Source organism: Cervus elaphus, chromosome 17 (genome assembly GCF_910594005.1).
Source record: "Cervus elaphus chromosome 17, mCerEla1.1, whole genome shotgun sequence".
Classification (NCBI taxonomy): Eukaryota; Metazoa; Chordata; class Mammalia; order Artiodactyla; family Cervidae; genus Cervus; species Cervus elaphus.
In genome coordinates this window covers 21155481-21180024 of record NC_057831.1, presented here as the reverse complement: position 1 = coordinate 21180024, position 24544 = coordinate 21155481, and the positions used below count along the sequence as shown (strand labels likewise).

General features: G+C 36.5%; 1 protein-coding gene across 1 annotated transcript; it reads right to left on the bottom strand.

Annotated features, from left to right (window-relative positions):
- Positions 1-1762: 1762 nt before the first annotated feature.
- On the bottom strand, positions 1763-24528 carry INTS12 (integrator complex subunit 12). The gene is made up of 7 exons (XM_043870908.1): positions 24399-24528; positions 15590-15754; positions 12846-12998; positions 11617-11804; positions 10000-10159; positions 5391-5537; positions 1763-2447 (listed from the first exon to the last, which is right to left on the bottom strand). The coding sequence occupies exons 2-7, from the start codon at positions 15743-15745 to the stop codon at positions 1863-1865; spliced, it is 1389 nt and encodes a 462-aa protein (XP_043726843.1). The 5' UTR covers positions 15746-15754; positions 24399-24528; the 3' UTR covers positions 1763-1862.
- Positions 24529-24544: the final 16 nt, after the last annotated feature.

The window sequence follows — 24544 nt, the reverse complement described above, 5'->3', positions numbered from 1 at the left end:
GCCGCAGCGGGAACACCATGATGTGCAAGACACACAAGATCCCTGCCCTCACACAACTTAAAATTCTGTGGCAAAAACAAACGACACATAACAAAATAAAATAAATGATAAATACTCAATATAAAGCTGGCTACATTCATCACATGCTCAGTTATAAAGTTCACTTAATGATATGGAAAAATCAAGATCTAAGAGCTAGTTGAGGATAAACTCTAATACCAAATATACCTCTATGAAATACCAAACTTAGTTATACACTACTAGATGTATGTATCCTACACATATGTCAAGATTCTAAATATATATTTATACACACATACAATCTATAAAAGAACCATGCTCAATAAAAGCTAAATCACTTCCTAAACAAGTTTTCTAAAGTCCTCTCTGAAATACTATAGAAAATAAAATGCTTTTTTTCAACTCTATCCAGCAGATGCTTTTGCCTATGATTGGATAAAATTTTCCATTTCAATTACCAATGTGCAACTGTTTGCATTATTGCTTTAATTTCTTGTAGGTACTGAGGTTATATTAGCTGTTACAGTTGTCGAACTGAGCTTGTGTCACATCATTTTATCCAGTTTAGTCCAAAATGACCCTGAACTATATAAACAAATAATGATGAATATACATTTTTTTTTTTTTGGTCTTTTGACACTAAAGGGGACTTGGAGTTGATGCCAAATTGATATTTAATTAACAGAAACCTGAGTTTCTCAAAACAAAGACATCTGCAGGCAGATTTTAAGCATGTAAATAGGTTTACTGCACTTTGTAAGTAAGGATTATTTCAAATTTGAGTTGTAACTTACCATGAATTCAGTGCCATTATTTAACAAAGCAGTTTAAAATGTCTTTCCTTAAAAAAGGCCAAGCTTACTTTAAAATGTTTTAACTTCACAGAAATCATTTACCAATGTATTTTAGAACAACAATGTGAGAAAAATATAGGAATTATGGGCAAGGGCTTAAGTTTAGAAGTTTATAGTTTTAGTAGCATACCTCAAAGCTGAAGGAACAGGCTGCTCAGTTTAGTCAATGTAGGAATCTGCTGGATGACTAGCTTCTGAATGAAATGAGGTATTCATGAAGTATAAAATGACTGCTACATTTTGCTGAGAACAATGAACTCTCTCTCTGATCCAGAAAGCCTTATGTCTTCTGTCAGAATATGTATATAAAGCAATAGCAGGATAATTTACTAGCTTGCAAATAAGGTAACAACTCAGATCCTTCACAATTTCTGAGAGAAGTGTGAGAAAAGTATTGCACTGAAGGGGCATGGGGGTTCACAATCTACTGGAAGAGAGAAATGCCTAAATAATTGTTATGAGGTGATAAAAAGATAAAACCATAACACAAGAACATGAAAAATTAATTTTGAAAAGAAGAAGTTGAAATATTTGGGGGGAGAGGGAGAATCAATTGAAATAAGCCTGGGACTGACACTGAACATTCAGACTATGGTGGGCGAGGAGTAGAAAACTTATTATTGGGCCATCCTTGTCTTCTTGTAAGGCATCTATTCAGCAAGGTCAATTATTGGGACTTTGTTAGAAGATGCATTTTTTTTTTCAAATCTGCAGATGCACCATCTTCTGGGATTTCAGAAGTTTTCATTAAGAATTAGTCATTCTAATCATTTGTTTTCACACACTATGAAAACTGTCAAAATAAAAATGTTAAAACAGATTCAAGATAAACATTTCCAAGTTTCACTAAATACTATTTAGCATTTTAAGGTAAGAAATAATAGAAATTTCATTATGAAGATTTTTATTAAGTTATAGTATATTACAGTTTATATCTTAATAAGATTTTAATCTTTAGGGTAATATATAAAAACCTACTTGGCCACATTACTTCTTGAGTTTCTTTTGGGCAGCCTTCTTCTTGACCATTTGTAATCGCTTCATGGCATTGAGTTGTGATTCTTGTGAAGTTGGACCTTTAAGGGATGCTGATGGAGAGCTGCTCGATTCGGAAGTGGTTTTGTTAGTGGTAGTTCCACTAGGCCCTGATGTCCCACTATTTCCATTCCCACTGAGCTGGCTGCTGCTTCCTGGAACCAAACTACTTGGACTGGGAAGACCTACTTTGCTAACATTGTCACAACTAACTGAGCGACTAAGGCCAGTTTTGCCTAGAGTGAGAGGTGGAGGTGGTTTCAATGGTACAGTTGGTGAAGTGCTGTTATTGGAACCTATTTTGGAACCTAGTCCCCCTTTGGATGTTGTTGCCAGACCAGTCAAACCCACGGGCTTCTGGTTAGCAGAAGAGGTAGCAGGTTTCCCGCTATTGTTTTGGGCTGCTGAACTCAGTTTTGCTGTTGACGGACCAGCAGAAGTAGTTTTGGCTGCAAAAGCTGCCCATCCAATTAGGCCACTAGTTGCTGAAGAGGAAACATTGGTGCTAGAAGAATTTCCTGAAACAACCGTGGATGCCTAAAAAATATAAGATAAATGTTAGAGCCAAGTGTAATTAATATCTAATATTCTGAAATACATAAGAAGATTAATGGTTAAGACTTTTTATACAAAAATGATCTTGGAAATTTAAATCATCAAAATTAAGTTCTGATAAACTGATATGACAAAACACATAGAACAAAACCTTTCCATCGCTAACGGTGCTACCATTTCCAAAGCAGGAATTATGGGATGTCATATTCTTATTCTAATCATTTCAGAAAAAAACTTCCTTTCTGAGGACTGCTTCTAGATTCGTCACAAGCCACATAAGAAAATCAGATTTAATGTTTTAAGTTGTTTTTCATGCAAAAAAGATTATTGTTTAGCTTAGTAAAACTACTAATTCTTTAGACCTTGCTCCAAATGACTTGTGGATCAATTCAAAAACAGAATCCACTCTTAATGGACAAAAATGCTTATGCCCAGGATATTTAGTAGAGGTCTGAGATGAGATTTTGAACCTATTTAAAAAAAAATTCCCCCTAAATTTTGAGCACATACTTGCATATATACAGGTATACTGCATTAACTACATGAAATTTTACAACTGGTGAAATACTAAAAAGGTTTCATAACTTTATTTTCCCAATTTGACCATGTTTCCACTGAAACCATCACAGAGATCTCTGTTTCTATCTAAAGGATTTTTTATAAACTTTTTTATAAACTGCCCCAATAAGCTGTATAGTGACATTTTGGGTATGCCTGACTCACTCCCAGATTTATTCCTTAAAGGTGTAACACATATTAAATTTCTCTAATTAACTTCCTTGTATAGTCAAAAGCTAACAGAGTACTAATGTCACTACATAAATACTGTTCTTCTTCATACAAAAACAATTTTTTTCACATTAACATTTAGGGGAAAATGCACTTTGTTCAAATTGATTGTGAACTGAATTTTTCTATCTTATATTCATGGGTCACAAAAGTGTTAAATATGTAAAAGATGAAAGTCTTACAAATAGTATCTTACTTAATATGCTAGTTATCATGCTTAAAATACACCCAGTTATATTTTAGAACCGAACTCTGAATGAGTTGATGTTTTTAGTTCTTACAAAGTGGTCTTCAATGTTATCTGCACTAAACACTATAAACCAATGAGAAAAATACTGAAAATAGAGTGCTCTGAGGTCTTTATAAAAGGAAGGTCCAGATTATTGTTCACATACTGTGAAAAATGACAGGATTTTTTACAGTAACATCATATGATGACAATCTCATAAGGTAAACTTTACATAAATTGCAAATTCCTAGAGAAATGCATATATTTAATGAGAAAAAGTTAGCCAAGGTAACAAAAGGACACAGGTGTGATAAACTTAATTTTCAATTATAAAAGATGTAATTTTTTCCTTTTCTTTCTAGTAAATATTAAAACTGCCTTCCATTTGGCTAAATGATCTTTCAACAAACTTCACAAAAGAAAACTCATCTGAAGTAATCAAAAAGACCAACACTTATGAAGTACAAAGCAAGTTCTGTGTATACGACATTTTATTTTAATGGTTTGCTGTTACTGGTATTGCTTTTCAATTTACTGAATTTCATAATAAACATTTATTCCATTTTATTATAAAAATATCAAAACCTCTTAATCAGAACAAACATGACAGTCAAGGCCTTAATTTATTTGCTGCAAAATAATTTCATATTGAATTTCCTAAAAATAAGCCTTAGTAGTAATAGGTTAGTATAAAAATCTATCTGAAAGTAATTTAAGTATAGAATATAGCAACTCTTAATTATTTTCAATAAATTATTCTTACTTCTACTCTAACTCACCAAGTTTCTATGTGACAAACCAATAAGGGCTATCCCTTGGAATATCAACTCTTCCTTGGTAAATTAAATTAAAAATGATCTGCAAATAAAATTATCAGTACCTTTTTCAAGAGTACTTTATATTTATATTCTTGATTTTCACTACCTATAGCCAATTGGACAAGGTAATATCTTTAGAATTTTCTGGGGGTAAACTTTGAGAATCCGGAGCTAACATTTTTTCTTCTATCTTTAGTATTCTGCTTAAAATCAGAATGTGTAACTCAATAAATGCATTCCTTTTGTTATAAAATTAGATTAGAAAAATATTTTATCCTATGATAGCAAAATGCCAGGATAATAATAATAATAATAATAATAATAATAATGTAGCATGATGTCAAGGATGAAGACCAAGGAATGAGAAAGGTAATACTCTCACTAGATAATCTGGCCCCTTAGTATAAGAGAGAGCCACTTCATGGGAAAATTCATGATAACAGAAAGAAATAAGAGAAACCAACAAAACTTCTTCAATCGCCAATGAGTAGGAAGGAAAAAGCTCATAAGTGATGTGAGGAGCAAAACAATTGCTACTGTGGACAAAGGTATTTAGAATTGAAACCAAATTCCTGATTGCAGAATATTGGCTGACTACATGGGAATGATAAAGAATGTTATCTTAGAATGCTCACAAATAGTTCCTAACCACGATAAAAAAAGAAATAGCAGACGATAAAAAAAGAAATAGCAGAGCTCGAGTTAAGATAATTATATAAATGTTCCCTTTCTACTTAATGTTAACAGTTTGTTGTTTAGTCACTATGTCCAACTCTTTTGTAACCCCATGGCCACAGCCTGCAAGGCTCCTCTGTCCATGGGATTTCCCAGGTAAGAATACTGGAACGGGTTGCCATTTCCTTCTTCAGGGGATCTTCTGGGCCCAGGGATTGAACCTGTGTCTCTTCATTGGCAGACGGATTCCTTACCACTGAGTCACCAGGGAAGCCAACGTTAATGGTAATACAGTCTTAATTTCCAACATTTGGCCATTTAGTCTACAAAGTTCCTGATTAATTTTTTCAAGTAACTATTACTAAGTCAACTAAATTTAAAGCCAATCTTAGATAAAAATAGAATGTACTATACCTTGACTTCTGATCTCTTAAATGCTAGAAAAGTTGTCTCTGGTTTGAGTTTAGTTTCTGGTTTCTTAACCAATGGATCTTTAACAGCTGGAGCTACAGAAACAACTGTGGGGGCTGGTTTCTGTGGTGGTTTCTGAGTTTTCTGAGCCTGCAAAAATCAGTGTTAAGATTAAATTAGCTACAAAATCTTAGTTAAATGTACAAAAAGACAATAAAATCTACCACAGGACTCCTCAATGAACTGGAATACAGATAAACATTTAACTTTAAAAAATGTAACTGTGATGACATCAAAAATATAGACTCTTGGACAAATTATTTTTATCATATCAATTAATGACTTTATAGATTTTATTAGTTTCTAAACAGTAAAGATAACATGAGGTTTTAAAAATCATGCAAAAAAAAAATCATGCAGACTGGAGTTAATTAAATATTTTAACAAAATAGACCAAAATCATTAAAAAGAAAAAGAAAAAAAAACCATATAAGCATTTTCAGTTTTATTTTGACCAACAATTGATCTTTTTCCTTTATATTAGGTACTTTACTAAATTATCTTGTACATGAATCATTTTTCAGTTTATTCTTTAGTGTTGTCCAGCTAAATAGTATTAACTATATAAACGGTATAGTGCAATGTTTGAGAGGACAGTTTTTGGAATCAAATAGAACTAAAATTAAAGCCCAGCTCAACTACTTCCCTATCTATGTTACCTCAGGTAAAATATGTAAATTTCCAGAAGTCTTGTTTTTCATCTGCAAAATGTGGATAAAATCTTCCGTTCTAAAGGTGGGTTATGAGAATGAACTGTGATTATATAAGAGTTTACACAGTGTCTTGTACATGTTAAGTGCAGATAATAACAGTTACTACTTATCATCATTATTTACAAATGGTAAGAAAACAAAGTTTTCTAACTTAATCCAGAAGAACCCTTCTCTACTAGATAAGTAATGGTGCTCCCAGCCATCCCACTGTTTTTGACAGTCCTAGTAAGGTCATGCAAAACTATACCAAAAACTTTATTAATGATGTGTTCCCATTTTTGGAAATTTGAATGTAGCTGTTTTTGTTTAGACTTTCTTGTGCTATGGTTTGCCATATAATATATTTTCATCCTTAAGTCTCAGTTCATCCCATTTTTTATATTACATATTTTCCACATGAAAGTATACCTACTTTCAGACATCACTTATAAAGCAACACTCAGATCAAGAATATTATAAAGGATGCTGGAAGATATCTATGGTAAAATATCTCTTACTACCAAGAAAGATTATCGTACCTTGTACTGCAAACCATGTTATGAAAATGTAGCCTTCAGAGTATCAGAAGTACATGGTATTCTGATCTTACACTTTCCTCCACCCACATCAGTAGATGAGGTTAGACTCTGAAGACTGACCTAACTTGTATGCTTTAGCAGATGAAGATTCCTTACTATAAAGCTCAGAAAAAACCTCTACCTAGGAGATCATGTTTGGATCTTCTGCTTCCTGGCTATTTCACCTAGTCATCTTAGAACCTAAGAGATACCCAAAACCCTCTGTTCTTTGCTGGTAGTACTAGTTTAGGGAACTAGGATATTATCACTGATTCAGTATTGCTCAACAAAGGCACTATAATTTTTTATTGGGTGACTGACTCACACAGTGTAGAATGTATGAAATTCACCACTCAAGGCAATATGGCCAGTATGGTAACAATCAAAAATACCACGTACTTCTGTTATTGCTGAGTAGGAATATGTTACCACCTTAGACTGAGAACCACTACAATAAGTCGTGAGTGTTGGGGCAAATCCCACTGCCTGGTAGAAAGAAAATTACAGAACTAAAGAATAACTCTGGACCCTGCCACCCACTATCATGCTCTGACATTAGGCATTCAGCACTTGACTCGGACATATAGACTGAACTTACTGACTGCTGATTTCTGGCCCAAATCTATATTTCCTCTATTTTTATGTATCTTAAAATGAAACAACAGAATGTAGAATGTGTCCAGTCCTGAGGTCTGCTCTGGTGCTCTGGTGAGTGAATGAGACTTGCTTTTAATACAAATTAATTAGGCATTTAATTTGCAAAGTTGATAAAGAATAAAATGTATCAGGATGAGGAGAAGCTGAGAAACTGGACATGTGGGAACATGAAAGTTCACCACTTACTCAGGGAATGAACCATTTGGTCTCGTGTGGCCATAGTATGTGGTGTATATGGTGAAGTGGTGGGAAGAAAAGGATACAAACATAGAGCTGGGTCAAAGAGAGAAGGTCCACAATCCACCCTAACAAGGATAACTTCACTATATAGGTAATTGAGAGCCACTGGGCACACTTAAACAGATAAAGTTAGATAACTATTGTAGAAGAATATTCTAATTGCAGTGTGTAAAATGGACTGAAGGGAATCAAGGAGCTAATGCAACAGCAAGAAATGAGCGATTTGTGGAACAGGGTAATAAAAGTGAAATGAACAGATCTGTGACATACATATGAGATACAATTAACAAGTTTGGTAAACAAAGGGATGTGGATTTAAGAAAGGCATCAAGGATAATGTTATCAGTTCAGGCAAAGGAGGAAAAACTGAGTGGAGAAGAAAACAATTTTAATTTAAAAAATACTGCACTTGAAGTAACTGTAGTAACTGGTCATCTGCCAAAATTCACTTCAGAAAGAGGGTAAGAACTATAAATATAGATTTGGTACGAGTTAACTCACAAAATGTAAGGGAGGAAAAACAGGAGAGAACAGTACTTACTTTATTAAGAGACTTATAATAAAATAATAAAAAATTCTGAAGCTATGTTAAAGAAAGATCACTATCACAAGTTATTTATTTTGACTAGTAATTCTTAGTGACTACTTGCGCCAAAGTGCTGGAACATACTATTCTGCTCACCCATAATTACTTGGGTTGAAGTCCTGGAGGGTAGTTTAAGTAATAAACTAAATAAAAATCACACAGAGCAGAAAAAATACTGTACCATGTCACAGAAATTTCTTGTTACAAACACAAAGTATAAATACTACTGAAATTTTATTACTTTTCATAGGAATAAAAACATAATCTATTTCTGATTTAGTGATTAAAAAGTAGATATCTTGATTTTTTTTTTCTTTTTATTTAACTGAGTACTTCTGACTTTAAAAACATATATTTGGTCAGAAAAATTTATGTAGAAATTCACTTGGTTAACAATATGAGAACTCCTCTATCAGAAGTCCTTAACCTTCTGGAGAAAGCTACAATTCACAAAAATACAGGCACTCTTATATTCACAGCAGCACCACTTACAACAACTAAGACATGGAAGCAACCTACACGTCCATCCGCAAAGGAATGGATCAGTCCGTGGAATTCTCCAGGCCAGAATACTGGAGTGGGTAGCCGTTCCCTTCCCTGGTAAGTTACCAGGGAAGTCCCAAAGATATAGTATAGACATACACAATGGACTATTAGTCAGTGATAAAAAAGAACAAAAATGCCATTTGCAGCAATGTGGCTGGACCTAGAGATTATCATATAAGAGAAGCAAGTCAGACACAGAAAGACAAATATCATATGATATCACTTATATGTGGAATCTAAAATATGACACAAATGAACTTATTTATAAAACAGGAACAGACTCATAGAGAATAGACTTGTGATTGCCAAAGGGGTGGGAGGAATGAGGTAAGGATGGATTGGAAATTTGGAATTAGTAGACAAAAATTATTATGTATAGGATGGATAAACAACAAGGTCCTATTGTATAGCACAGGGGACTACATTCAATATACAGAATCACTTTGCTGTACATCAGAAACTAACATTATAAGTCAACTGTACTTCAGTAAAAAATAAATTAAAAAAAAAAAGAGTCCCTAATCAAAGGTAGGGGAGCAGGGATGGGGGAAGTAAACAAGACACTGAAGTAAATAACAACTTGATTTCTTTAAAAGGAAAATGATAACATTCATCCATCTACTTTTTAAATGAATAAAAGTTAGAAAATAAATTCAATATAACAAACGAAAATGTTTCAGTATGACATTAAAGGCAGTTATGTTTGTGAGCAGTAAACTGAGAAAGTACTTGAGAAAATAGGTTAAATGGTCACTTGAAGACAACGAGAAGGAAAGACAAGGAATAGAGAGAGAAATACAGAAGGAAAGACAGAGGTAGCTTTGCACACAGCTTGTAAGTTTGGTGGTTTGTGCTCACTCAGGAATAGACATTTCCAATATTTCCTTAACAGACTCATCAAAGACTAGGGCTTTGTATCTCACGACTTCCCATAGTGCTTTGCAGTATTTTTAAATGTGCACAAATACACTGACACACCAGTAGGAAATAGTCCTAATTTGTGGGTCTCCAATTCTGTTCATTTATACTAGAACAAGCTAAAAGCTGAGCAGAGAAAAATAGATATATATGGTCTGGTCCACTTAGGCATAGACACATAAACCACACATTTATATTATATAAACAAACATTAAAATAATCAGCTTATAAGATTTTTTTCAATAGCATAAATGTTCGAATTTTTATCTTAACAACCACATATTAACCAAAAAAATGGACAGAGATTGTTTAAAATGGAGAAAAATAATTCCTACCATTCTTTTCATTTGTCTGGTACATCGGGCACAATACCACACAAGGCGAGGGTCATTCACTTCCTTGTCTGTCACCTGGGGCTTATGGCAATCTTGGTGGTAGAGATTATGGCATTCCTGACATTCTACTAATTGGTTACCCGATGCCACTGTCATTTGCCTAAGAAAATAAATCATTAGATATGACACATATTTGAATGCAACAATTTAAAGCCACTCTAGGGTTCTTCTGGTGAAGTTTGATATATTAAAGAGGGTAAAGACCTCAGAAAAGCCAAACAGTAAAATAACAAATCCCAACGTGTAGCCTGCACAAAAAATTCATTTCTTTTAAAGGTTATGCTCAACCAGTAAGAAATGTATAAGGTGACTTAGGCTAAACTTGGCTATATTCTTCTTCTTAGCATTTTCCACTGTAATTTTTTTCTTTTTCCCAGAAGGTAGTAGACCTTGGCTCATCCTCCAACAGTCTCATAACATCTTCTTTGTACCTCTATTCAATTCCTTTATATTTGTTGCCTACATATTGTTCTATCTTCTTCATTAATACATGAGTTGCCTAAAGGTAGAAAACGAACCTAATTATCTGCAGTGCCTAGCACATTACTGCACAGACATGGGGTGCTCCGTAAATAAATGTCTTAATCAACAAAACAGAATGTATTAATAAGTGTATCAAACAGGTAAAAATTGCAACAGCAACAGCCTCAGACTTTCATAACAAATCTTCTTATGGAGGATTACAATTACTAGTTCTTTCCCCCCTATTACTTTACCATTTATTTCTTTATATGAAAATGATAACCCTTACAGTAGATAAAGGTTGAAATAAACAAATATATGTTAAAGCAATGAGGCTCTAACAAAATAATCCTATTCAGAAGTACAATAACTGATGCTCTATAATGTTCACAAAATTTTAGAGCTATGCATTCAGTCCCAACGCACTGGAATTTAATATTTTCATGAAGCAAATAGCAGGAAAGGTGATGATCTCTTCTACTGTGCTAGGCAATGAAAGTCATTAACAACTAAAGATGGAGATCCTGGTATCAAGGAATTTAAAATCTAATTATTCTGATTTTTAAGATGAATCTTCTACTAAGCAAAATTATGTTTTTATAATTATGTATCCATGTTTCAAAACAATACTCAGAATGACCTACATGATCCATTAATTTCATTTTCCTTATCCTTAGGAAAAGATTTAATACTATTTTAGAAAATGGTATATAACTGTTTACTTTATAAATTCTATGAACACTTCAGGGAAAAAAAAGCAATATAGTCTTCTTAAAAAGAAAGGTGGAAATAATTTAATCTGCTAAACAGTGTCTCACTAAAAATTAAAGCAGTAAGTGCTTTTACTCTAGAAGCCAAGAATGCAAAAAATGTTATTACAACATAACTGATTATAAAGATGCCTGTCAGTAATATAAATTTTTGACAATTTATTAGACATTAAATTGCCACATGGGCAGTTTATCTCCTATCCACCTCCAAATAATGAAAACAGAATTTAAAAAACACCCAACAATTGGTCTATTTTTTTTCTTTTTTAAATTGTTTGTTCTTTACAAAGAAACAAAAGAATCTATGTGGCAAGGTACAACTTACCTACAAACAACACAGGCCAATCCCATCTCCATGGCAAAATCATCAGCGCTGGTCTCCTCAAAGCTGGAAAGGTCAGCCATGGCTAAATCCTTGCTGGTTTGGACAGTGATGGGAGAGGACCGTGTCTCTGGCTTCTCCAGTCTAGGTTTCTTTGGGACATCAACTCCTTCAGTGACGTCTGATTTCATCTATAAAAAGCACCCAGTCAAAAAGTAACACATTAAAATAAACTTTAAATCACTGAGAGATGTACAAGATAGACAGTGTGCAATGAACAAGTCCACTCCACAGATACTTTCACATAGTTAGGGACAAAAGCACACACTAAAGACCTGTAGAAGATTTATAGTAAATTCGTACTCAGGATGTTCAAAGAATCCAACAAGGTAAAAAGAAACAAATCAGGACAGTTCAGCATGCATCTGTATCTCTCTTTGTACTCTTTTATTCATTAAAGAATCATGGAAGTTCAATGGATTTACTTACACTGCCCTCCTACCCACCACTGGATGCTTTGAATTGAGAAGCCACAGCACTAATAAGGATATTTTTAAGGCTATTTTTAAATATTTTAAATTATGAACTAATGATATTTTATACTGAAAAGAAATGAATAATGAACTTCTACCAGTAACTCAGGCTTAACACATTGCCATATTTGTTTCAAAGCAAATTCTGGCTCCTTTCTTTAAAATATAAAGAGAACAATATAATATAGATTATAAAGAACCAGTATTTAGAAAAAAAACCAGTATTTAGAAACACAACCCCTTGAGAGCAAGTATTACTAAAGTTTTTTTAAATGTTTTTTTTACTAAGTTCTAAAATCCTAATAATTAACTATGTGCAAAAATCATTCACAGTAGACAATCCAAGAGTTTTCTGTAACCCTGTTAAGGCACATGCCTTTCTGCAAATTTCATGTCTAGTGATTTACATCTTTATTCTTTCCTTGCCATCTTTTCTTTTCAACAACTGTTCCAGTTAAAATATTTGAGTTATAGATTAAAGTGTACACATGAAATTAGTATATCTTCTAGGGCTCAAATATTTGTTGACAATGATCTCAATAAATGGATCTAAAATGTTTCTAAATTTTAATTTTAAAAAAATCCATAATAACCAAAATATATTTACTGAGTGACTATTACATACTTTTACCAATTATTACATACAAAAAGTAAGCATAAAACAACTGATTGATTTACTAGAGTAAAGCAAAATCTTACTTTATCAGCAGGTCTCTTTTCACCTTCCTTTTTTACCTTCTCAGTTGTAAGGACCTTGCCATTATTATTGCCAGAAGGAAGACTAGATGATGTTTTGGGCTCTTGCTTAACAGAAACAGTTTTTGTGCTTGAAATTTTGGGTGGCTCCACATCCTGTGTATGAAATTAAAAGATACCTATAAAGAAATATTCAGACTAGTATATTATTAAAAAAAAAAAAAAACCAGATCACACATCTAAATTATCAGTTAAAAATTAAGACATCATATGTGCCAACATATTGTGTCTTTTTCTTCAATAAGTTTCACTATATGGTTTCACATTTGTGAACCATCACTACAATTAATATAATGAACATATTCATCATCCTGCCAAGTTTCCTTGTTGCCCTCTATAATCACTCTTGGAGGTAGACATCCTAGAAAACTAAGCCACCCATTCTCAGGTAACCACTGACCCATCTTCTGTAACTATATAGGCTGAATTTCCTAGAAATTTTTCTAAGTAGAATCATGCAGGATATATTCTTTTTTTTTCTGGCTTTTTTCACTCAGTATATTTATTCTGAGATTCATGAATGTCACTGAGTGTAACAAACGTTCACTTCTTTTGTTGCGGAATAGTACTCCATTGGACAGATATACCATGACTTGTTCATTCATTTACCAACTGCTGGACAATTGGGATGTTCCCAGTCTGGGGCTATTACAAATAATGATGTTATGAACATTCACGTACAAACCCTTACATGGACACATACTTTAATTTCTCTAGAATAAATGTCTGGGAGTGGAATATCTGGATTATATGGTAGGTTTATGCTTAACTTTTTAAGAAACCTCGCCGACCCATGTTCCAAAGTGGTATACCAGTTTATATTTTCATCAGGAGTACCTGAGAGTCCCAGTTCCTTCCTATCTTCAAATCCTCACCAACACTTGGTATCACTAATCTTTTTAATTTTAGACATTTAATAGATATGTAAGGCATATCATTGTAGATTTAATTTACATTTCTCTAATGGCTACAAATGTAAGGGCAGGAGACGTTTTAGTTGCAACCAATTTCTCATGTACTTTAATAATTGCACTGCCTTTTGTTTTAGAATCTCAAAAATACTGCTTCTTGGGGCTTCCCTGGTGGTCCAGTGACTATGAATTTGCCTGCCAACACAGGGTACATGGGTTCAACCCCTGGTCCAGAAGATCCCATATGCCGTGCAGCAACTAAGCCCTTGTGCCACAACCACTGAGCCCACATTCTAGAGCCCATGGTCTGCAACTACTGAGCCCACGCATCACAACTGAAGCCCTGCACCCTAGAGCCTGTGCTCTGCAACAAGAGAAGATACCGCAATGACAAGCTGACGCACAGCAACCAAGAGGAGCCCCTACTTAAAACACTTCGAGAAAGCCTGAGTGCAGCAGTAAAGACCCAGTGCGGCCAAAAGTAAAAGAAGTAAATAAATTTTTAGAAAAATACTCCTTCTTTAGTAATAATAGGAATCTCCTGTTTGGAGAATATCAATACTCGGAGCAGAACAGATTTGTTAGTATATTTTGTTGAGTTTTATTACTTTGGTTGGTTGGAGCTCACTGAACCTCCACAATGAGAATGGTAAAATAAAGGAAGTCACAATGGCTCTACTAGTCAAAGGACAATGAAAAGGTCTGAGGATACTAGAGCTTATTTTGAAAGAAGGCTGGGAGGAAAATATCACTGCTGACTTGGGCACTGAGTCTGGGACTTGGCCCTGTCTTGAGTTTGAGATTCTGGATTAGACTGAACTAGGCTGGTAGTTTGGTCTTTTCCTCATCAGTTTGGTATCTAGGTGCTCATAGACCTGGGTGACTCGAAGTTTCAAGGCTAGAGTTTTAGAAAGGTTTGAAAGAATGTCTTAGGTATGTATTGAAGAATATAGTAACACCTGTCATTCACTAAGAGCTTATTATATACCAAGTAGACACTACACTAGGTGACCAATGTACTTTATTTCTTTTAATGTTCATTACTTTGTAAGGTAGTTCTCATCATCCTTATTTTACTAATAGAGAAACAGATGCTAGATGAAATGAAGTTACTATGTACCTCAGTTTCCTTATTGTAAAATAAAAAAAATACCTATCTCAAAGGATCATTATCACAATTAAAATTAATTATACACCTGTATCACTGAGAAAAGTACCTAGGACACAGTAAATGTTCAAGATATGTTACCTGTTATCACACTAGTAAGAGGTAAGCTGGGATTTAAAACAGATTTGTCTGGTTCCAAAATGTATATTCTTTTCACAGAAAGCTGCTTGGCCATTTTGTTTGCAATGGGAGTGACATAGTTCTCACCGTTTATCCATACCTCCTTTTGCCCTTAAATTATCCTATCTATATGTAATTCACTTCATTGTAGAATCCCTGTCCTTTTATTTTCTTGCCCCTAAAACATTAGAGAATAATTACAAGCTATGGTTTCATTCAGCAGATTAAAAAAATTCTAATCATAAGAATTAAAATTATAATACATAAGTGGGTTTCTATACACAGAAAATAGTAGAACAAAATATTCCCCACTCTCAGCTAACTTTTCTATATAGTGGAATAATTCTCTGAAAGCTTGAGGAAAAAAAATAACACTATAAAGTTCTTCATGCCACAAGGGAAGATTATCTGGCAGACAGACTGTTTTGAGATGGTCTAACCATTAAAGACTACAAAACTCCCTCCAAGCCTCTAATTCAGTTATATACCTTTTGAGATGGACGGTAACTTGAATCAATGCCCCGAGCCAAAGATTCATCAAGTAGTGTTTTTAGCTTTTCAGCAGAATCCTTACTCTTTGAATGTAAGAAGCCTAGTGCTTTCAAAAAAATGGGATCAAGTTCCAAGTTCACTGCAGCAGCCATCCCAAACACCTGAAGGAAAAAAAAGAGAGAGAAGGTAATTTACAGACAATGGGCAATTACCTGTCAAAATTTATCTGTCTTGTTTTGTTTATAATAAGTATTAATGTGTACCTGATACAAAATTAAAACTGTCTAAAAGGTTATTACAGATAAATTTCCTTCTTATCCCTAATTGGAATTATCTAGTTCTCTTCTCCTAAAGTGAGAGTGTTATCAGCTATCAGATAAGCTCCTCCTCTCCACAGAGCCTCTTCCTAATATTGTTTTCAAATAGTACACTTACAATTTGGAACAGAGAAACTTGATGTGTTTAGGTCAAGTTTACAGTATATCAAAATTTCTTCTCTCAAACCTTATTTATACACCCCCACCCCCGCCACACACACACAGATTGGGGGAAGGGTGTCACGGGAGGACAATAGTTACAGCATACATTAAGCAATAAGCTATAAAGGTCTGTGCTGAAATTTTAACCTCGGTTATCTTTCTTTGCCTCCTTAGTCCTCAGACCCAATCTTGAATGCCTCAGAAAATATACTTATGATAATCTTATTGCATCACATTTAGATTGTGGTATCTCATGCATTAACCTATTTTTAAAAAGCAAAGTCTCTGACAAATGGTGCTAAAACATACATTTATATATATAGCTTATGATATTCTCTGTGCCCTAAGGAGCTTAAAAAATAGTGAAGATATGCATCAAAGGCTTACGAAATTCAAAACATTAAAAAGTTTTGTTTTCAGTTAATACCAACGCTATTATGTTGTTTTATTTCTGGTGTCACTTTTTAAAATACTTCTCCAGGCAAGGAATTATTAAAATAAAAATGTATACTTTGTATTCAATCCTTTGATCAACATTCTAGAGCCTGAAACTGTCTTCTGTCCTTGAGGTTAATACTGTAATAATGCGGCACACTTGTACTGCTAGAGTTAGGGATCTGTCAGCAATTCCACAGTAATCTCTCATTTTCAGGGATTTATAAAGCCATTAAAACTTGCTGTAGGTTTAATCTTGGCATATGAAAGACCCCCCTGAAAATGGATTTTGTTTTTTCCTTCCCTATCTACCTTCCTCCTAGTACTTATTCAGCTTTTATAGGAAATACACATACACACACCCCGAATGGCTTTTTTTTTTTTAAAGAAGGTATAAGATACCCATCTGATGGCCACAAAATTATTGCCAAATTCTGTGCTCTACTCAATCACTCACGAGCAGGGGTCCAAAGCTCAATATTGAAAGAAAAATAATCTACCTCAAACAGTGGCATGGGTGAGAGTGAAGTCACTCAGTCATGTCCAACTCTTTGCAATCCCATGGACTGTAGCCTACCATAGACTGTAGCCTACAGGCTTCTCCATCCATGGGATTTTCCCGGCAAGAGTACCGGAGTGGGTTGCCATTTCCTTCTCCAGGGGATCTTCCTGACCCAGGGGTTGTATGGGTAATAATTTAATAAAAATTGAGAAGCAACCTCTGTTACTTCTTAAGACTGCATTATTACATACATTACCCATATATAATGATAGGTACAGAAAGGTGTATTTTTTTTTAAATTATTCATGAGGTTGGTCACCATAAACATTCTGAGGAGAAAAGCTCCTCATTAAAATGTCCACAATGGTTCCTTTTTATTGTGGAGGTTTCACACAGTGGGTGGGGCTGGACGATTGGCTTGTCAAGGTTTCCTGGTTAGGGAAGCTTGCGTCGGTGTTCTAGTGCGTGGAACTGGATTTCTTCTCTCTGGAGTGCAGTGGAGTGTCCAGTAGTGAGTTTTGAGATGGGTCTATGTGTTAGGTGTGACTTTGGGCAGCACCCAGAGGGATCAGGTGGAGAGGGAGGTGGAGGGGGGATCGGGATGGGGAATACATGTAAATCCATGGCTGATTCATGTCAACGTATGGCAAAAACCACTACAATATTGTAAAGTAATTAGTCTCCAACTAATAAAAATAAATGGAAAAAAAAAGTTCAATATAAAGGTAGAGGTTTATAACAACAATAAAAAATGTGACTGAGAAAAAAAAATAATAAAATGTCCACAATGAAAAGGACTAAAGTTGCCACTCCTCCTGAGTGCACAAGGAAACACAGCCTAGACTTTCTACTGACTTAAGTTTTTATAGCTCAAGAGCACAGTAGTTTACTTATCCAGAACAATCTGTATTTTGAGGTGCTGAAAGGATTGAAACTTAGAAGAATCCTTTTAATATACTCAAAAAACCATCACTTCAAATTTCTATGCTGAAAATTAGAAGCAGAGTATTTACTGTTTTATATTTCTGTAATCACAGATAGAAAAAGGTTTATATTACAGATTAGGTAACAAGAGTCAGCACCTTGTCTTTCACATGTCCTCCACTGGCAGGTGAATTCTTGACTACTAGCACCACTTGGGAAGCCCATATAATTGGTAGCTAAATACATACATAAAGACTTGTACTTACATTTTTACTCATGGAATAAATGATGAGAAAAGTTTGGAGACCAATGGGTTAGTCTTTCTAGTAATTTCCGGTTTCCCTTTTCCTATTATATATACATAATGGTTACTTTAAGGTACAAACTTGCCTCCCCCTTAAAAATCCCTCCAGTACTCATTTAGCTCAGGGCTTCCCAGGTGGTGCCAGTGGTAAAGAAACTGCCTGCCAATTCAGGAGACATAAGAGATGCGGGTTCGATCGCTGGGTTGAGAAGATCCCCTGGAGAAGGGCATGGCAATCCACTCCAGTATTCTTGCCTGGAGAATTGCACGGACAGAGAAGCCTAGTGGGCTATGGTCCGTGGGGTTGCAAACAGTTGGACAATGAAGTCAGACAATGAAGCATGCATACATGCCCTCAATCAGCTCAGTCCTTCCCCCCTCCACATTAATTTCATACATCTCCTGCATTCATATTAATTTCATTGCTAGCTCCCCATCATCTTCTAGCCCCTACTTATTACCAACACATTCCCCTAGATTTTTCCATGGTTTTCTCAAGCACTCCTTTCATTGCTTTCCCTTGACTGCTGCTGCTGCTGCTAAGTCGCTTCAGTCATGTCTGACTCTGTGTGACCCCATAGACGGCAGCCCACCTTGACTATCCCCCCCTCAAATGCACACAGACATCACCTGTTTCACAGCCTTCCCCAAGTAGTGAGTTGTTTCTATTCAAAGACCAAACAGAGGTCTACAAAGACCTTACTCCATATTGCTGTTTTAGGGAGAATTCTCCCTGACCATCATTGATCAACATCGTCTCTTGAAGCCCACACCCGCATGTTCGCTGTTGCTAATGGACAGATTTGCACCGGGTTCATCTTCTTCCTCTGCCCCTTGCCATCATCTCTGGTAATTCCAGCATCCACACTGGTGTTCTTCTCCAACTTCTGTGCTAGGTTTATTTAGATCTTCAACCTCAAAGAGCTTCATCTTTACCACTGAAGCCTGGAGCTCACAACTCTTCTTCTCTTTGACTACAGTCAATTCTCCTTTTTAACTACAATCTTCCATCACTCTCTTAATCTCTTCTACTGCTTTGACCCAGGAGCCTCTTCAGGGTACCAAGTCCATTTTTCTTTCTTTTAAAAATTTCTTTACTCCCATCCACCTGTACTTTGAATTTATAGAGGCCTCCACTTTCTTGTTTCCTCTGCTTCCTCTTTATTGGCAACTTCTCGACCCAACTTCTATTCCCCATCCAACAGAAAAAACAGGAGTCGAGCCTAAAATAAAACACTCATTGTTGTATGTTTTATCCTTTATTCTTTTGCTTTCTACCTTACTTTCCCTCTCCATTTTCTATTGCTTTCTCCAGTTTCTATTATTTCTCCTTTCTTACTGGAAAATGCACATTAGTAATTAGTATGTGGATTTTGAGTAGTGTGATGAAATCACACACCAGCGTGGCCCATCCTGCTTGGGACATGAATCATCCCTTTGTCCATTGAATCCCACCTGTGAGTCACTAGCCAGCTCGGTTATCAGATTGGCTGCCAGGGTACTGCAGTGCTTGCATTCATGTTACCTTATTATTATTTATTTAATGGCCCCAAAGAGCCATAGTAGTAATGCATGCAATTCAGATATGCCAGAGAAACTGCAAAGTGCATCCTCTAAGTGAAAAGGTGGATGTTTTCAACTTAATAAGAAAAAAGGTATATGCTCATATAATGAGGTTGCTAAAATCTATGGTAAGAACAAGTCTTCTATCTGTGAAATTGTGAAGAAGGAAAAAGAAATTTGAGCTAGTTGTGCTACTGTACCTCAAGCTGCAAGAGTTATAGCCATGGCGCATAAGTGCTTAATTAGATTGGAAAAGGCATTAAATTTGTGGGTGGACATGAACAGAATATGTGTTCAAACTGACAGAAATGCATTGGGCCAGAAAGCATTGAGCATCTACAAAAACTTAAGCAAGGGATCCCCTGAAATGAGTAATACCAGCCATTTACTGAAAGTAAGAGATGGTTACACAGATTTGGGTTTAGACTGAAAAATATATAAATTACTGGAGAGGCTATGTCTGCCAATGAAGAAGCCATTGTCACATTTCAGGCAGAGTTAAAGAAGCTGAAGGAAGAGACTACGTTCACATAACTTTTATTATGGTATGTTGTTATAATCATTCCATTTTATTACCAGTTGTTGTTAATCTCTTACTGTGCTTAATTTATTAATAAAACTTTATCGCAAGTATGTACATAGGAAAAAAATGGTATATATAAGGTGTGGTACTATCCATGGTTTCAGGCATCCACTGGAGATCTTGGAACGTATCCCACATGGATAAGAAGGGACCAATGAAGAGTGAAAGAAATTTCTTTTTCTTCTATGGTCCTAAAGAGGTCAGCAACTGTAGTGTAAATCTGTCACTCAGTAATGCTGGCCGAGAGAATTCACTGTCTCTTTCAAAAACCTTTCTCCTCCAAGAGAAATACTCAGCTTTTCTGGTTTTCCTTCTCTATCTCGGGCTCTTCTTTCTGTGGGTCATCCTTTCAATGCCATTGATCTTGGTATTGCCCAAGTAATTGTGTCCTCATCTATTTTCTTTAGTTCTGCTACTAGTTTCCCATTTAGTAATCTTTATGTATCATGTTTTTTCAACTAGCATGTGTAGATAAATGATTTCATATGTTTATTCCCAGTCCATCTCAATTAAGCCTAAACGCCACATTTCCAACTGCTTAGTAGACATATCTAACTGGGTGCCCTAATGGTATCTCAAGTTCAGCTATGATTGAATTTGAAATTATGAATATCTTCCCCCCAAATTTCCCTGTCCTGCACTTTCAATAAATGACACACTCTCCATTAATCAGGTCTGAGGCCTAAACCTTTGCTCACTGAGTCCTTCCCAATTGCTTATATCTGAACAATCAGCAGGCCTTTCCTGTGAATTCTGAGTCTGCAACATTTCTCACATCTGTTCCTGTTTTTCATTTCCAAGGCTATTATTCAGATTCAGGTTTTCACTTGCTTTTTGTATTACAGCAATAATCTAGTTATTCTCCTTGATGTCAAGACAGCTGCCATATTAAATGTTCCTGCAACACATTTTCTTTCTTTCTTCTTTGAAAATTAAGGCGACCCACTGCCTTTAAAATAAAGCCGAATTTCTTGGCCTACCATTTAAAAAGATTCAGTAACTGGCACAAAAACTTTAATTCTTCCTCCCTAGATCTTCAGTAGGGCAGAGTCATTAGCTGGGCTTGCTACTTCTACTAAATTTGTCTGTCTGAGAAGCATTTTACGCATTTTTCTATTTCCAAATCCTATCAAGACCTGGTTCAAATACTACTTCTCATAAGGACTTTACTCATAGTGAGTGTGTTCTTGCTCTACTCCCTGGATCACTAATTCTGCTCTCCAAGGATATCTAAAAGTGGATTCTCAAGGTACGGGAGTTATCTACCTTGAACCACACTTTTTTTATTTTTTTGGATATTTGTTATATTCTCTATAAAACTCTCAGTACTTTAATGGGAGAAACTATCTTTTTTGCCTGTGTGTGTTTGTGTGCTAGGTGGCTTCAGTTCAGCTCAGTTCAGTTCAGTTCAGTCGCTCAGTCATGTCCGACTCTTTGCAACCCCATGAATCGCAGCACGCCAGGCCTCCCTGTCTATCACCAGCTCCCGGAGTTTACACAAACTCACGTCCATCGAGTCAGTGATGCCATCCAGCCATCTCATCCTCTGTTGGCCCCTTCTCCTCCTGCCACCAATCCCTCCCAGCATCAGGGTCTTTTCTAATGAGTCAACTCTTCGCACGAGGTGGCCAAAGTACTGGAGTTTCAGCTTCAGCATCAGTCCTTCCAATGAACACCCAGGACTGATCTCCTTTAGGATGGAATGGTTGGATCTCCTTGCAGTCCAAGGGACTTTCAAGAGTCTTCTCCAATACCACAGTTCAAAAGCATCAATTTTTCGGCACTCAGCTTTCTTCACAGTCCAAATCTCACATCCATACATGACCACTGGAAAAACCATAGCCTTGACCAGATGGACCTTTGTTGGCAAAGTAATGTTTCTGCTTTTTAATATGCTATCTAGGTTGGTCATAACTTTCCTTCCAAGGAGTAAGCGTCTTTTAATTTCATGGCTTCAGTCACCATCTGCAGTGATTTTGGAGGCCCAAAAAATAAAGTCTGACACTGTTTCCACTGTCTCCCCATGAGACAGTGATTTATTTCCCATGAGGTGATGGAACCAGATGCCATGATCTTAGTTTTCTGAATGTTGAGCTTTAAGCCAACCTTTTCACTCTCCTCTTTCACTTGCATCAAGAGGCTTTTTAGTTCCTCTTCACTTTCTGCCATAAGGGTGGTGTCATCTGCATATCTGAGGTTATTGATATTTCTCCTGGCAATCTTGATTCCAGCTTGTGCTTCCTCCAGCCCAGCGTTTCTCATGATGTACTCTGCATGTAAGTTAAATGAGCAGAGTGACAATATAGAGCCTTGACATACTCCTTTTCCTATTGGGAACCAGTCTGTTGTTCCATGTCCAGTTCTAACTGTTGCTTCCTGATCTGTATACAGTTTTCTCAAGAGGCAGGTCAGGTGGTCTGGTATTACTGTCTCTTTAAGAATTTTCCACAGTTTATTGTGATCCACACAGTCGAAGGCTCTGGCATAGTCAATAAAGCAGAAATAGATTTTTTCTGGAATTCTATTGCTTTTTTGATGATCCAGCAGATACTGGCAATTTGATCTCTGGTTCCTCTGCCTTTTCTAAAACCAGCTTGAACATCTGGAAGGTCACGGTTCACATATTGCTGAAGCCTGGCTTGAAGAATTTTGATTCAGGGGTGGCCAACTCTATGTGAACCTATGGACTGTGTCCTCTGTCCGTGGGATTCTCTAAGCAAGAATACTGTAGTTGATTGCTATGCTCTCTTCCTATCTTTTTTGCCTACTATTTTGCTATTTTGCAAAGTACCACAATATAATGGCCATAGAATTACTAGAGATCAAAGTATAATGATCTTTTCTCTGCTTCTACACAGTTCTCAACATTTCCAAAGTCCCTTAAAAAAAGCGACAAAAAAGAAACTCAGGGTCATCCCCACTGCCTCGCCCTGCCCCCAAGCCCTAAAACATCAAAAAGGGAAAGGCAGTACAAAACAAAAACACCTCTTTGAAGACTGGGGACTTATACAATGTTACTATCTGCAATACTTTCTTGCCAATCCTTCGTCTGGATTAGATTTTTTAATCTCACTAGGCTGTAAACTCCATGCAAGCGGGGACTTGTTTTAGTCACTGTTACATACCTAGTGCTTGGAACTTAACAGACTCACAACTATTTGTTGAGTCACTGAACTAGGTTTCGTTTAAATGTCACTTTTGAGGGCTTCTGTGATTTCTCCAAACTAAGTTGGGCATTCATATATTAATATATGCTTTCCTCTAGATCCCATTTTCCACTTAACACGCCGATCTTAAAAGAAGTGCAATGTTGATCTTCATGTGAACCGAGAGGCAGGAAACTGACCCTATTCACACAGAGTGCAATATCAGGGTTGTCATCACAGAACGGCTCTAGAAAGCTTTGCCTTTTCATCTTTGCAAGCTCTCCTAACCCATCCCTTTAAAGATGCGGCCCTTTTTATTCCTTCACCGAGTTCTTGGTCCTAGGTTACACTGCTATCTTAGGCACACGTCCGGAACATAGGTGAGGCGGAAAGACCTTGATTGCAAACCAATCAAGTGACAAAGAATCTAAAAAGTAACCAGAGACGCTCAGAAGAAGAATGCCAATATTTTGACCAATGTCGTGACACACGCAAGGCCTAGCACAGGGCAAGGTCTTTGACAAGTGAGCCGGAGAGGTGAGAGGCAGACAGAAGGAGCTGTACAGAGAAGTCGCCAGAACCTGCCAAGGAAGGTCCGAGGCAGGATTCTAAGGACCTGGTCCCTGGGGCTTTGCCGTCGGCGCGCGCACACCAGCCCACAACACCCTCCGAGGAAGCAGGATCCTCACTGTAAGGAGAAAGCGGTCAGTCTGGGCACTCGACCGCCTGCAGACTGCGAGGTGTCCCCACAGGGAGCGCGAAAACTCTAAGACCCCACGGAACTACTCTCCCACCTCGCCCCTCGCGGAGGTCTCAAGCCCCAGAGGGTCGGCTGAGAGCCGGGCAGCTGGTCACTACTCACTACTCACCGCTCCGCCCAGCTGCTCCGTCCGTTGTCAGTGGCCTGGCGAACCGGTCCCACCACCACCAGCCCGCTGCGAGAGCGGAAAAACAAAGGTTCCCCCAGGAGGCGAGACTGGGGAACGTTTTGACTGTGCGACGCTAGGAAGTGACG

Bases quoted from the DNA above. Each gene is read 5' to 3' on its own strand.
- INTS12 (XM_043870908.1), bottom strand. From the start codon at position 15,745: ATGGCTGCTGCAGTGAACTTGGAACTTGATCCCATTTTTTTGAAAGCA. The intron at 11,805-12,845 runs GTAAGATTTTGC...TGCTTTTTATAG, and splicing joins AAAAGAGACCTGCTGATAAA to ATGAAATCAGACGTCACTGA. The intron at 10,160-11,616 runs GTAAGTTGTACC...TTATTTTCTTAG, and splicing joins TTGGCCTGTGTTGTTTGTAG to GCAAATGACAGTGGCATCGG.